Raw genomic sequence first — 15,366 nt, 5'->3', positions numbered from 1 at the left:
TTCCATCTACTTGCCATCCTTTTTTAGTCTGCTTTGAAATAGCTGCTGTGGAAAGTTCTTCTTCATCCTCTCTTCTGGACTCCGGAAAGGATGACACATACAGCCCATTTCCCAACATCAACCACCCATGTATCACTGACTGTTTAGACAGTAGTTGAAGATCCCAGATTTTTTTCCGTATTTCAACAGATAAGCAATTCTGTTGGTACTCCACTGTCTTTCCAGCGATAATAGGTTATGTGCCCATTCCGCATTTCTGGACCATTTTAAAAGAGCATAAGTGCAAGGGGAACTACTTGGGCAAGAGGAAGCACTGCACATCTGCGGTGCAGGATATGGCTTTTGAGGTTTTCTGAAGGGCTCATTTAAAGGGGTGTCACTGTCGACCAGGCTGTCTTTTAGCATGCGCCGCACTGTGGGTTTTATCCACAATAGTAACTTACAGTGGTTGTACTGAAAATTTGTCACAGAGTTCAACCCAGGCTGGCAACGTATAGCCGGCAGGAATGGCAGGCAATAGGAAATGTCTATTGCTGTGTGGTTACGTCTGTCAAGAATGATGCCAAACTTTACTTCTGGGTCCTCTAGGCGAACACTGTAACCAACACAAGATCTCAGTTCATCTTTATTTATTTTTACCTTAAAAATAGTTTGAGGAAAATCTGTCTATTGTAGAGCAAAATGTGTTTTTACTGTTCACTAAAATTGATGTTTTCACATTACACAAATAAAATTGCTGTAATCCAACATGCTGCATGGATACACTTCAATAGTTTAACTGGAGCCGATTCAGTACAAACCAAGCTACATGAAAGGCATCACTGTGAAAGTTGCTATTGGTGACCTTCCACAGTGAATGAAGAAAACACTACTCCTTCTCAATAATAGGCACATTAGAAAGGACATTTCATTCCACTGTGCCCCTTTGTTTATGTGGGACAGAAACTGGTGGGAGCTCAGGTCATGTGGAAAGTTTGGTCATACTGTCCAGGCCTTTCCTGTGGGGTAAACCCAGTTTGGAGGAGGTACTTGTTGGTTTTTAGTGTACTTGTGTTTTGAGATTGAAATTAAGCCCTGCAATGACACTGAGAGTTACACCACGAAAGACCAAACAATCCCACCCAGGCCACTTCATTGCTTTTCTTTAACTGTTTCTACTGTTGGGTGTTGCTTTTCTCTGCTATAAGAAATGCTAAGGGTAACTTTTTGCTTTCGTTTTAATGTTTCTGTCTGCTCCTGCTTTTCTGTGACAATTTAAGCTCACATTGCCTTGATGGATGAGCTCCCATTCTTGTGCCTAAAACACAGTCATTGTGGAACTTGCAAATTAGATGGTTCTTCTCGGATCTCTTTTCATCCTTGGCCCAGACCTTTGCCATGAACTGGTCAAGAGGCTCAAGAGTCCAGACTGAGCTGTGTGGGCTGGAGCTGAGTGTCATGGGAAAGTCTTTGCTCTTCTCTTCTCTATTGCTTCATTTTTCCATTTTATCTTTATTTCCTCAACTTTCTGCGGAATCATTTTGTGCACGTGTTTGTACCGTGGTTTTGGTTACCCACTTCATTAGATTACAACATATCAGCTGGTCAGGATGGAAGATGTTCAGGAAATTAATGCGAAGGGTTTTGCAATGTGTTAACAACATATTTAAAATGTTAAAGCCAGCACCAAATTCTGCAAAGACAATAGTCAAGGCACAATTCTAAAGTCAAATCAAGAAAATAGAGTTAATGCAGTGACAGGTGTATTGGCTTCATGGTTTGCTTATGTGAGAAATGAAATGTCAAAATCATCCATGATTTATTTTAAACAAGTCTTCCACTGCCAGGGACACTTTTATGAAATCTAAACAATATGTATTTCTTTCGAATCTAAACAGGAGTATCCAAATGTGCTGGTTGGAGTATTCATTGAGCAGCCAACTCCATTTCTTCCTGAATTCTTTCAGCGACTGCTGACCCTGGATTACCCAAAGGATAAACTCAAACTCTTTGTCCACAACAATGTGAGTACATGCAGCTGCATGTGCAGTTTTTTTTTTCCTTCCTAGATCTCTACATGGCTCCTTACACAGTATGTGGTGTCTCTGTTAATCCATTAATATTGGCTCCCTGCTCAGGAGGTTTACCACGAGAAGCACATCCAGAGGTTCTGGGAAGAGAACAAGAATGTGTTCAACAGTTTCAAAGTTGTGGGACCAGAAGAAAATTTGAGCCAAGGAGAGGCCAGGAATATGGCAATGTATGTATAACTATTATAAATGTATCATTTCTCAGAATCTGAAGTTTCTTAGAATTTTTGAATGATTATAAAGGATATGGTGTTTTCTGACTTTGATTAACCATGCAATACTTTCAAAACCTCTAAACGAGTTTTCATGGTTTCTGTTTGGGAAAACGGTCATCTTTGTTGCTAGAAGCATGAATAATTCAGTGCATTCAAGGTCTGTATTAAGAATAACCAGAGAGACAAATACACCTTTGGTGCTGCTTTGTAGTCTTTCTGTATTGATTACTCATAAAACGTGGTCTTAGGTTCAGCTAAATCACAGATTTACAGATAAACATAATATGACTAAACTAATAACAGGCAAACAGTTGTAGTTTTTGCTTCTGAATATCATTCACAGTCAAACCTGGGAAAAGGTGCTAAGGAAACTGGAAATGTGGGCTGTGAGCTTCCCCTCTCTATCAATATAATTGCTTTTAGATAAAAGATGGTAGTAGGGGTCCACTCCTATTACAGAAAATAAAGTCGAGTTATTTAAGTCTTAGTAAGCTCTTTCTTAATGGGTTCATGCTCTAAAGTCTAAAGTTTTTTAACTATAACATAATGTTTATTTTGTAAATTATCGTTCTAAAGGATGTCAAGGCAGGGTATGTTTTATTGTAACTGTCAACCCTCTTCAGCATCCCAGTCAGGCTAAGGCCAGCAACTTGGTAATTCAAAAATATGAATTTTCTTAATTTTCAGCCATTCTAATGTTTTTGATTTTTTAAATTTTATTTTTAATTATTTCCTTCCTCTGTCTGTGAAGCCTTAGACCCTATTTTTGAAAAGAAGCCCCAAACATAATGCTCCGTCTGCCATACTTTATATTTGGGCATGCTTGATTTTTAGCATGCAATTCCATTTTCCTTCTGACATTATGGATTTCTACAACTAAGTCTGAACTCTTCACATCTATCTACAATTCATCATAAAGGAATTGTTGTAGAAGGAAAACAATTATTTAAGGAGGACCAATCCAAAATGTCTTCTCATAGTTTAGCAGGTGTCATAAGCATCTACAAACCTCTGATGGAGACTGAGACTGTCCTCAAGAAGGTTGTAAATGTTGCTAAATTAAATTCATTGACTTATTTTTTTTCCAGGCTGCATTGTGACTGATTTAAAATCCTCGGCAATGTGTAAGGATTCACAAACTCACACACTCAGGTGTAAACTGCAGCTTTATTTGGACCAAAACGTTTAGGCACAGCATGCCGGGAAGCATTGGTCAGCACAGCCCTGTAATGAAGAAGTCTTAGGTTTATTAGGAGTCTCTAATTTTCTGAAATCTCCTTATCCACTGGAGGTTTAAAGATAGCAAGAGTCAGACTCCACCATTGAAAATTACACCTTATACTTTGACGCTGATAAATCTAAAGCCGTGACAGTGATTAATTCCAAGCCTTTTATTGACCGTAATCAGCTCTGGGTTGGAAAACAAAAAATCATTTTCTCCGCCATGTCTGTGTTTTAATTTCATTAGGGATCTTTGCCGTCAGGATGCCACATGCGACTACTACTTCAGCATAGATTCTGATGTCATGCTGACCAACAGACAGACACTGAAGCTCCTCATTGAGCAAAACAGGTAATCACACAGTAACTGGAATAGAAGCCACAACTGAGCCTGTTTGGACCTTCTTGGTAGCTGTTGTGATCATTGAACCATTTAGTTTATCCCGCAAGTGGCAAAACCACAGGAACATTACAGCTGAGTGAATTAAAGTTTTAAAATAGGCTGCGTTGGCTTCCTGTTTTTCTCTGGCCACATGGATACAGCAAAAGAGTCTATTGAACTAACTCAGAAATGCCACTTTGCATTATACAAAAAACAAACATTCAACCTCTTTTTGCCCTTCTGCAGCTCACGATCTTAAAGAAACCTTCCCATAAACTAGATGTCACTGTGGCCGTGGCATGGTATTGTGACTGGCGTTTACGGATATTTAAAGACAGCATGGGAATTCTCAGCTGGCACAGAGGTTGTGGGAGCAAAAGTCCAATTTATCTCAACCAAGAAAGTTTACCATTAGCATACTGCAGTATATATACGAACCCACACTGTGATTTATGGTGGTGTTATTTTGCAAACTTTTTCCCAGTTTATTTAACAGAAAGAAAGTACACTTCTTTGAATTGAGTCCAGCATGATGTACTGGTGTGGTTCGAATCGTGGTTTTCTGTGATCTGTTTCTGACTTTGCAGTGTAATATAAAGTATACTATCCAGCTAGAGGTTGAGACTTTAGATAGAGGCCTTACCCCAGTGGCAAGTGGTCTGGTGCAATAGGTGGCTGCCTGCTTGGGAGATTTCACTGAGTTTTAACTGCCCTGACAGAGTTACCATCTCTTCACTCCGTCTCTCACTTTCCAACAGAAAAATAATTGGCCCCCTTGTCACTCGTCACGGCAAGCTGTGGTCCAACTTCTGGGGAGCCTTGAGTCTGGATGGGTATTACGCCCGATCTGAAGATTATGTTGACATTGTGCAGAGGAAACGCGTGTAAGTCACAAGAGCAATAAGGGTAAACAAAGTTATGGCTTTGCATTTCATGGTTCACAAAGCAAATGTGGGTACTGGATCTCTGAGCATGTCCGTAACTATGAATAAATCTTGCACCGTTGTGCTGGAACTATTTTCCTTCATGTTTAGCCACAAAAAATAAGACCTGCTAACTTAGAAGGCCTATGTGAAGAGTCAGAAAAGTGATTTGATGAGAAAAACACTAAGTTAAACTTTTATTTCTGACTGACTTTGCTTAAAAGTAAGTTAGTAAGTTAGATTTGCTCTAAGATTGCACGGAAACACTTATTCACCCACAACAGTTGGAACTCAGATTGACAGCATGCAGAAAATAAATGGTTGTTATGTAAGTTTCAAAAGATTCTAAATGAATATGCTGAGCTTTTTTTTCTTTTCTACCACACAGTTCACTACTGCACACTGTAAGAATACATTCTTACATACATACATACTGGATTAATACAAAATAAGCACTTCCTGTCTTTATGTCTTGTTGTTTCTAGGGGTGTGTGGAACATTCCTTACATGGCACATGTATACCTGGTCAAGGGCAGTGCCTTAAGGAATGAATTGAAAGAAAGGAACTACTTTGTTCTGGAAAAACTGGACCCAGATATGGCTTTATGTAGAAATGCCAGAGACATGGTAAGAAGGAACAACCGCCATCTTTAAGGATTCCTCTATTAGCACTACTGTCCGTAAAATATTAAGATTAATTTAGCAACAAGAATGTATAAGGTCATACTAACTTTAGGTATATTTATGATAGTTAGTTTGGTTAAGCAATGAATTTGCTACTAACAAAAGTCAACAGCTCAACGGAAACCAAAGACTGGCAAGTATCAGTGTTTGTATGTATGAGTATGTATGAGTGTCTTCGTCAGCAAGTCATGACCGTCCTGTGTTTACAGTGTCTCTTTGGTCGTGCGAGGTTCTCTGCTACACTTGTATCCCATCATCCTTTACCTTCTTTTAACCTTACGTCTTGAGCGCAGTCAGTACAACCGATGCCTGGCTGGCTACCAGACAGAAAGGGTCTTGTCTCTTGTGGGTTTTTTTTCCTTTTCACTTGTGAACTTGTTACCTAGTCTTGCTTTGCGTCACTTGGACTTGGCAGCTGCGGTGTCTGATTCAAACACAGTGTATGTTGTCTGGTTTGCTTGGCCTGCTCCCCCAGCATGCATTGCTCCCATGTTAACCTACAAAAACATCAGCTTCAGAGGGAATCTTGCTTCTTTTTCATGCAGGCGTGTTTCCTCTCCTCCTGAATTCCTATGTGTGTGACATATGTACTTCCTCTGTCACCCTGTTTTTTATTTTGAATTCACTAATGTCACCTTATTTACATGATGCTTCTCCTTTATTTTAGACCAGTCACAGAGAAAAAGACTCCCCTTCTCCGGAATCATTCCATATGCTCAGGCCCCCAAAGGTTTCCATTTGTTTTGACTACTCTGCTTTCTGAAACATCCATTTCCAATGGGTTAGCACTCAGAAACCAATCTAAGCCATGTAGCATGCATAGTTTTAGGTACAGAAATAAATTTTCCCTTATACTGAATTTAGTATTGGAGGTTTTGTTTTTTGAAAATGCGCAGTTACAAATTCTTAATAAATTCGTACTGAGTTGCCTACTTGTTGCATAAGAAATTAAGATGACCGGCAACTTTTCGAAAATTGATGTTGACTTTTTGCTTGTGATAACTTTAGGTCTAAAAGTAAAATGATCTCAGTCAGACAGAGAAAGACTCATAATCTTTTATGTTTTTATGATTGCTTCTAAGAGGAGATCACGGAGGAGACAAAAAAGTTCACACAGTGCGCAGTTCCCCTGTCCTGATGCTTTACCCTAAACAACCAAACCCTACATCACACACACGTTACCAGCTGCTCTTTCTAAACACACTGACTAATCTCAGACTAGGCTCAAACTATTTTTTCCCGCAGTCATGCTAAACATCTGGTGCAAATCACAGTTTTTCACAGAATGCATTTGTACATTAGCAATTTGGAATCTTGTGCAAAGAGATTGCAAAACTATCCTTAATTTTTCATTCATCTTCATCAAGCACAAAGCCTAGTCTGATAGTAAGTCCAAACCACTCCTACACATCTCCCTCCCCATGCTTCACTTTAGAGGGAATATAATTCCTGGATTTGCTTTGTCCCGACCTCCCTAGCACCCCTCTGTTCCTGTTCTCCCACTCCTCTCCTGCCCCATGTTATCCAGTTCCCAACCCTCTAGGACCCTCCCCCAACACCCATAAATAATCTAAGATTATTTATATGACATCTGTGTCTGTTTGAACATAGAGTTCAGTAATGATTTCAGTGTGTTTAAGCACACTTAAATCCAACTATATTCTCAGTTTTGTGCAAATGAAGCTTTTAGTAGTTTGCCACAAGTATCAGTTTGTCAGTTTCATTGCCAGTGATAACTACTCATGAGTATTCATGTGTTCTAATACTGCATGCATGATGATTATGTAGACAAGTAAATCGAAACTTACTCAACTTTCTCCTGCTTGCTGCAGGGAGTCTTCATGTACATAACCAACCGTCACGAATTTGGGAGGCTCATTTCCACAGCCAATTATAACATTTCTCATTACAACAATGACTTGTGGCAGATATTTGAAAACCCTGTGGTAAGTCATTATGATCTCTCATTATCCTTCAACCACAAAAAAGCTTTTTTTTTCTGAATAGCTGAGATAAACAACAGCCACCTGTAAAGGTTATTAACAATAATGGAACGATTACAAATGTGAGACAATTTTGGAATAATGACTTTGGTGTGATAAGGCTCCTGGCTGATGATTTACTACTGTATTTGACAAGCTGGGATCTGCCCTGTGGGAGATGAGATTAGCTCTGTGAGGTATGCAGGTCAGAAAACAGTTCAAAAAATGGGCACTAATTTGAAGTACTTTCTGCTTGCAGGACTGGAAAGAGAAATATATCCACTCAAACTACACTCGAATTTTCACTGACAACTACTTGGAGCAGGTTTGTATATATACATGTGTATCTGTATGTCTTCAACATACTGATACAGACCGAGGGGGGAAATGGGATGACATAATGTCGCAGCAAAAAAAATCCCAACATCTGGTTTTACCATATCTGGGTATTACATTACAGTTACTAGAGCTCAACATGAAGGTGTTATTCAAGTCTATTCTCAGTGGCCTCTTTTTGTGTGTCAATATGTGTGTGCGTGTTTTATAGCCATGTCCAGATGTGTTCTGGTTCGCAGTCTTTTCAGAGAAGGCTTGTGATGAACTAGTCGAGGAGATGGAGCATTACGGTTCATGGTCTGGAGGCAAACACCAGGTGTGTATTGTTAGCTCAGTTTCACTGAACATAAAGTGCTAAGTGTAATCGTCACACTACAGGCACAGTGCTCTTCTTATTCTTTCTGTGTTTTATGTTTACACATTTTAATAAGGTGACAACCATAATAAAATATCAGTGGTACTGGATTCAGTTTAGAAGTATGAGCCAAAAAGCAAAGGTTATTTATTAGAGAGGCCAGGCACTGAGATGCAACCACTGACCTCTTCACCACAGGGACAAAAAATACATTAAATGTATCCAAAAGTATAGAACGTAAAAATTCAGCACTATGATAAGAAAGAAGATGGAAAAGATTAAGACTACGTTCACACTGCAGGCGAAAGCGCATCAAATCTGACTTTTTTTGACCCTATGCGACCCATATCCGATCATGGTATGACAGTGTGAACAGCACAAATCCGATATTTTCAAATCCAACCTGGGTCACTTTCGAATGTGGTACTGAATCCGATACATATCTGATGTTTTAGAAAGCGACTGCTGTTTGAACGGTCATGTCGCATTAAATCCGTCTTTTACGTCACTGACACAAGACAGACGCCAATTATCAGCCCCCGAGAAGTCATCATGAACGCTTCCTGGCCATCCAGTGTAGATGTTAGTGAAACTGTTGGGAAGACAACGTTGGAGAAACGTGAAAATTTTATTTGTACTGTATAATCTGTAGATTCTGACAGAAATCTGCAACTATCCTTTGAAGCACCGCTCCTCTTTAAAACAGCAATAAGGATAATTATTAGGCCAAATGTAAATAACAAAATAACTTTATAACTTAAAGCAAAATTGGGAAACGTAAAGTCTGAAGTCTTTATATTAAGGGCCATCAGTCAAACAATATTGTTTGGTCTGCATCTAAACACAGCTTGTTGTGTGTGACGTCTTCTTTCGCGCATGCAGGTCGCTTTGAGCGTTCACACTAGAGCGCGTTTGCTGTCACATTTTATTTGTAGTGTGAACAAGCAGGCAAAAAAAATCAGATTTGATCAAAAAATCGGAATTGAGCATTAAGACCTGCAGTGTGAACGTAGCCTAAGTTAATTTAGTTAGCATAACAGATGTGCTGGGAAAACTGAAATGTACTTATAGTTTGATATGTCTGCTTTATCTTGCTTAACATCTTAAAGTTTTTTAGGGCTAAATACAACCAGTGTACTTTAAATTCATCAACTGATGGTTTCATTTATGTTATATAATGACAAATACCCATTGTGTGTTGCCAGAAACAAGAAGACACTCTTCCCATCATTAATAATGATTAAAAAGCCTGCTAGTGAAGCTGGTTATGGCTGGTTATGTGCAGCACCAGCTTTAGCTCACAACAATAGTGTGAGGGCATGCTACCATTTGCTAACACCACTAGCATGACTAAAAGGTTTATTGATTTTTTTTAAATTATACAGTAGAAATTTAGATTTTTGAAATTACCCCAAAAGTTTACATAAATTAACTGAGTTAACTATTGCTGATACTTCTAAGCACTCTTTCACTGTTTGTGGGTTAAATGGCATCCAGATGTAACAAGTATCAAACAGACTATTCTTGGTTAGCTTGCTAGCTTTTAAATGTCAAAGTTATGTTTTGGTATGACACAGAAAGTTACACACATGCAACTATGATTAATGCATATAGTGAAAAATGATTTTAGTGCTGTCATCACAAGGTTGGCCATTTGAATACAACCAAAAAACCCCAGCTGTGTTTTAGTTTAATGGTGTCTAATTCCCAGTGGCTCAAAGTTGGCCAGGGAGATTAATATATTACAAATACTTTGACTCTGTTTGAGAGACGACTGAGCTGGATGGGTCATTAAGTCTCATACAGGCAGACAACAGAACAGCCTGTGGTTTAAAAAAAAATAACACATGCACATCATCACAATCACCATCACTTTGAAAACTGTGGACACACACTTTGAGGATAGTAGGTCATTTGTTCCATCGTTAGTCACACTGCATCGGGCTCTGTTTCTCTCCTTTTTCTCAGGACAAGCGGATTGCTGGAGGCTATGAGACTGTGCCGACAGATGACATTCACATGAAGCAAATTGGGTTTGAGAAAGAGTGGCTGCATTTCATCCGAGAGTTCATATCACCTGTCACGTTAAAAGTTTTCTCTGGCTATTACACAAAGGTTTGTGTGAATCTGACCTTTTTCTAGTAAAAGCTGAGTTATAACAGCAGAAAAGTTTAATCATATAATGAGCTGCTGACCTGCTATTCATGTTTATGTTTGTGATTCTGATGTGAATCTTAACAACTGATGACAAATTTTCCATTGGATGACAAATTGGTAGAATTTCCCATCACCACTCGTTAATATTGTGGTAATAATGGTAATAATGGGGTAGTAAGGTGGAAAGAAAAAGGTGCCAATATGGAAAATTTAAGTTATTACCCCTTAGTAATCCAACTAATCTCTTGTGTCAACAGTGTTTATAATAATTTAATGTGACACTGAAATTTAAGTCATTTGGTAATAAGTACCCAGAAACTAGGGAAAACTATGATACCGTTTTAGGGCCGCTGAAGATCAGAAAGACAATAAGGTGCATTTATTTATGAGGGGAAAAAAAGGCAAAGCTTCAAGATTAAAGTGGCAAATTTCTGAGACGATTCCCCTTCCCTCATTTTTTTCACCAATCTTCAGTGGCCCTAAAAACTGTAGTAGGAAACATACATATGCCTTTGTATGTATGTCTAGTAGGAATACTATAATATTATACTGGAAACACTATCAGAACTTGCTAGCAATAAAATTGACATCCATCCATCCATCTTCATCCGCTTTGTCCGGGGCCGGGTCGCGGGGGCAGCAGCCTAAGCAAAGAGGCCCAGACCTCCCTCTCCCCAGCCACCTCCTCCAGCTTGTCCGGGGGAATACCAAGGCGTTCCCAGGCCAGCCGAGAGATATAATCTCTCCAGCGTGTCCTGGGTCTGCCCCGGGGCCTCCTCCCGGTGGGACATGCCTGGAACACCTCACCCAGGAGGCGCCCAGGGGGCATCCTTGTCAGATGCCCGAACCACCTCAGCTGGCTCCTTTCGATGTGGAGCAGCAGCTGCTCTACTCTGAGCCCCTCCCGGATGGCCGAACTTCTCACCCTATCTCTAAGGGAGAGGCCAGCCACCCTTCGGAGGAAGCTCATTTCTGCCGCTTGTATCCGCGATCTCGTTCTTTCGGTCACTACCCACAGCTCGTGGCCATAGGTGAGGGTAGGGACGTAGACCGACCGGTAAATTGAGAGCTTCGCTTTTACACTCAGCTCCCTCTTCACCACCACGGACCGGTGCAGCGTCCGCATTACTGCAGCTGCAGCCCCAATCCGTCTGTCGATCTCCGGCTCCCTTCTCCCATCACTCGCGAACAAGACCCCGAGATACTTGAACTCCTCCACTTGGGGCAGGAACTCATCCCCGACCCGGAGTGGGCACTCCACCCTTTTCCGGCTGAGAACCATGGCCTCAGATTTGGAGGTGCTGATCCTCGTTCCCGCTGCTTCACACTCGGCTGCGAACCGTTCCAGTGCGAGCTGGAGGCGACATCCATGTATTTTAAAAAAATTTTATACAGATTTTAAAGTGATAGTAACCTTATAATAATAAAGTAATACTGGTGGACAGGTTCACTTATTAGAATAGTATTACCATATTGTAAACACATTGTAAGCATAATTCTTTATTTGAAGGTAACATCAGTACTGTCAGCCAATGCATTTCTATCCTTTTGTCACAGGGTTATGCTTTGATGAACTTTGTTGTAAAATACACTCCTGAGAGACAAGCCTACCTGAGGCCCCACCATGACTCCTCTACCTTCACCATTAACATTGCTCTCAATAACAAAGGCATAGACTTTCAGGTAAGGACTTGTATTATGGGGCATAAGTCACACTAATATTATAGCTGTTATATATATTTTTTAAATGTAGATTTTATTTTAAGCTTTCCAATTAGATAATCTGTCTGATGAGTATTGTTAACCCAGTGATTTATTTCACAATTATAAATCCAATTTACTTTTTTTAGGGAGGGGGTTGCCGTTTCCATCGGTATAACTGTAGCATAGAATCACCGAGGAAAGGCTGGAGCTTCATGCACCCGGGACGACTGACTCACCTGCATGAAGGCCTACCCACAACCGGCGGCACCCGCTATATTGCAGTGTCCTTTATTGATCCTTGAACTACCTGACGGCCTTATGATGTCAAGTCTTTCAACCACGCTTCGCTTTTTTTCATCCAATTTTTTTTTTGTTTGGTTGTATGATTTGAAGTTTTGTGCACAAGCTGTTCTTCTGATGCGATTCTTTTTTTAAAGCAGATGCTTTAAAATCTTGAAAAAGTTGCATTCAAATAACCTCTGTCAGACAGAGAATAGAGAGGCCAGGGAAGTAACAAAGGCAATTAACAGTTTTGATACACAAATTGAAACAAAAACCAAGCTAGCAGGGTAAGGATTTCTGTCACATTACTGCTTCATTTTTTGATTCAAAACAAAAATCTTTCAGGAAATCATCTATGCTGTAGATTGTCATGATTTTTATTGCTCTGTCATGGTAACCATCATTCATCCACCCTGGTTGATTTGCTAGCAATTAGCTCTACTGTGTGAGGTTGTGCAGATGACCATTGTGTATAAAATTGTGTTTCAGGTAAAATGTGACTGAACTTGCGTATTGCTTCAAAAGTTACTACTGGTGCTAATAATCATGTTTCTGCAGTGTAAGTTACATTGTTTTCTACCCTGAGTCAGTCAAGGTTTTATTTGTGATTTTTTAATTACATTTCCATTTGGTTTGTGCCCCATTAAAAGAACTTGTGCACTGTAATTTTGCATAGCAAAGAGAGCAGAATTCATTAAGAATTCAAGCTAAATGAAGATCGATGTGTCATTTTTACTTGAAAGGTTTTCCTTCTTTCTGTACTGAATATTGGCAACACTGATTTGCTTTACTGAAAATATTTCTGCAAAATGTTCTTCCTTTTTTCTGACAGATATGAGTGACTTTATTTTGAAACTCAGCAAACTATTTTTTAACTTATTGTCTAATTCAATTAAAAAAACCCTGAATACTGAAAAATTAATGTTTTCACATTTACTCTAATTTTGCATTTAATATACTAAAGTATGCTGCGGTATAGTCAACACATTGCCTCATGAGTCTCACGAGACCCTGAAAGGAGACACAAACCCAGCTTCAGGAGGTCATAAGTGTGGGTAAATGTGATGGTTGCATCTGGCATACCATGTGAATCCATCCACTTTGATGACCTCGTAGGAAATAATGGAGCAGCTGAAAGCACATTCTTTCATTTAAAGCACTCGCTGTCCAGAGAGAAAACCAAAAAGTCTCCTCGTAGATTGTAGAAAGTCTGGATGTAGTTACCACTGCATACAAGCTTTCATTGTCTTATCGCTTTATCAGTTCAAGTCTGGACGCATCACATGTTAAACCCATCATGGTTGGTTTGGACTGAAGTACTCCTCTGCACAGGGAGTAGCCCCGAAGTGTTTGGGCGCGGTGTGATGATGTATATCAGTGCAAATGTGGTTCAGTTTACCTTAGGGGCTAAGTGTAAACATGTACATGCAACTTCATGGAAGTGGTACAGATGGTGCTTAGAAGACTGATGACAGAACAGAGAGGGGAGGTGTTAAAAGCACAGCTTACAGAGGAAAAAAACATCCAGTGAAAACTATGATTTTTACCCCTTACATGACTATATGTTTACCATCTAGAAACTTAATAAAATATCCACCTTAGATTGAGCCCTAGATTTTATCCAAGTTCTCACCTTCTTATCAAATCCCATTTCTTTTTATTGCCGACAGCCTCTGGAGCTTTACTTCCCCCTTGAGGGCCGTGTATTTACCTGACCAGATGTGCATTTTTGCTCCCCGTAAAGCCGAATGAGGGCTGAATTTCTGAGTAGCTGCTATGAAGCAGTAAAGACGCGGGGAGCGGAGAAGGAGGAGATTTAGGTCAGACTAGGAAAGGCTCTCAGCTGCTGAAAGAGCCCTTTGTAGTCATCATTTCCCTTGAACTGCGCAGTGTCCAGACCCTGTGAAAGGTGACATTAATTACAACCAGGCATGCAGGAAAAACCTAGGAGATTCTCACAGCAATGCCTTTATCAAAAGGAAGAAATGGTGACACATATCCGAACCTTGATTTATTCGAAAGTCGCAAGTAGGATACAGTATACTCGGTGTTTTGGAGGCAAAGGCGGGTCAAGGTCATGTCCTTCTTTTATTAATAAAATCAACTCTAGAGTCTGTGTTTTTACAGTTGTACATGGTTGTACGCACCATGTTTAACCTGATGAATACCCATACTTAGGGTAAATGGTTTTTGAGATGGGAATTTAGTTTTTATACCAAAGTCAATTCAAGCGCACCACTAACTGCAGGGTGCCCAGTGGCAAATAGTGATTTAGACATTACCCCAGCAAGCACTCTGGTCTTGACCAAACAAAGGATTTAAATTAAGTGTTTACAACATTGTAGGATTTTAAGTGCCTGGGGTCAGTCTATGTGTGGTCATATCTGTAGCTGATGGTTTAGAGGCAATCTTGCACCACGGGGATAATAAGAAGTTTCCAGCATATTTTGTCTGCCTTTAATGCACTATTTACCTGTTAGTGCAGTCACTCATTTACTGCCTGGGGTAATGAATCAAAACATTAAAGCGTACGAGCCTTGTGACCTGGCATGTGCCACAAGGCAGAAAATCTATTAAGGGGCAAAATAACTATTCCTAACTGTCCAAGTTCAACAAGATACATCCTCTCATACTTCTGTTTATGCTGTTGAGCCACCAAATCTAACTCTCTTGAAAAAAGGCTACAGTAAGTCACAGATATACAGTTTCAGTTCTTCTTAGTTTAATTTCCCCACTTTTTTCCCTACATTTTTCTTCCCAGTTAATTTCCTCGTGCACCTTAGCACTGCTTGTTTTTACTAGAGTTAAGTTCCAGCTGTAGATTAATAAACCTTTGGTGCGCTATACTATGAACTTTTGGCACCAAGCCAGCCTATCCAGAGCCCACGTAAAACACTGTACGTAAAAGTGCTTGTGTCAATCAGAGTAAAACCGCATGTTATCCAGTGCAACACACTCACTTATGATTGTGGGTGTTGAATCATTTTTGGACAATGAGAGAGGAGGCGTTTGGAATGAAACCAGGAGTATTTCCATGGAATTTGTTTCCAGTGAAA

General features: G+C 39.9%; 1 protein-coding gene across 2 annotated transcripts in view; it reads left to right on the top strand.

Moving 5' to 3' along the window:
- plod2 (procollagen-lysine, 2-oxoglutarate 5-dioxygenase 2) overlaps positions 1-13,228 on the top strand; it is a 35,141-nt gene extending 21,913 nt beyond the window's left edge. Inside the window, exons 9-20 of one of the 2 annotated variants that reach the window (XM_085468284.1) lie at positions 1,878-2,003; positions 2,118-2,239; positions 3,753-3,857; positions 4,646-4,771; positions 5,296-5,437; positions 6,162-6,224; positions 7,327-7,440; positions 7,736-7,801; positions 8,024-8,128; positions 10,136-10,282; positions 11,882-12,007; positions 12,175-13,228. In XM_085468284.1, coding sequence (XP_085324410.1) covers positions 1,878-2,003; positions 2,118-2,239; positions 3,753-3,857; positions 4,646-4,771; positions 5,296-5,437; positions 6,162-6,224; positions 7,327-7,440; positions 7,736-7,801; positions 8,024-8,128; positions 10,136-10,282; positions 11,882-12,007; positions 12,175-12,330 — 1,398 coding nt within the window. In that variant the 3' untranslated portion in view covers positions 12,331-13,228. The remainder of the gene's footprint in view (positions 1-1,877; positions 2,004-2,117; positions 2,240-3,752; positions 3,858-4,645; positions 4,772-5,295; positions 5,438-6,161; positions 6,225-7,326; positions 7,441-7,735; positions 7,802-8,023; positions 8,129-10,135; positions 10,283-11,881; positions 12,008-12,174) is intronic. The other variant, XM_085468285.1, reaches the window with a different exon arrangement.
- The last annotated feature ends 2,138 nt before the right edge of the window (positions 13,229-15,366 follow it).

The sequence above is a fragment of the Copadichromis virginalis genome, linkage group LG9 (assembly GCF_057382275.1).
Source record: "Copadichromis virginalis isolate Kocher_CV1m ecotype Utaka linkage group LG9, C_Virginalis_male_GT1.1, whole genome shotgun sequence".
Taxonomy (NCBI): Eukaryota; Metazoa; Chordata; class Actinopteri; order Cichliformes; family Cichlidae; genus Copadichromis; species Copadichromis virginalis.
This window is presented reverse-complemented; position numbering and strand designations above follow the sequence as displayed.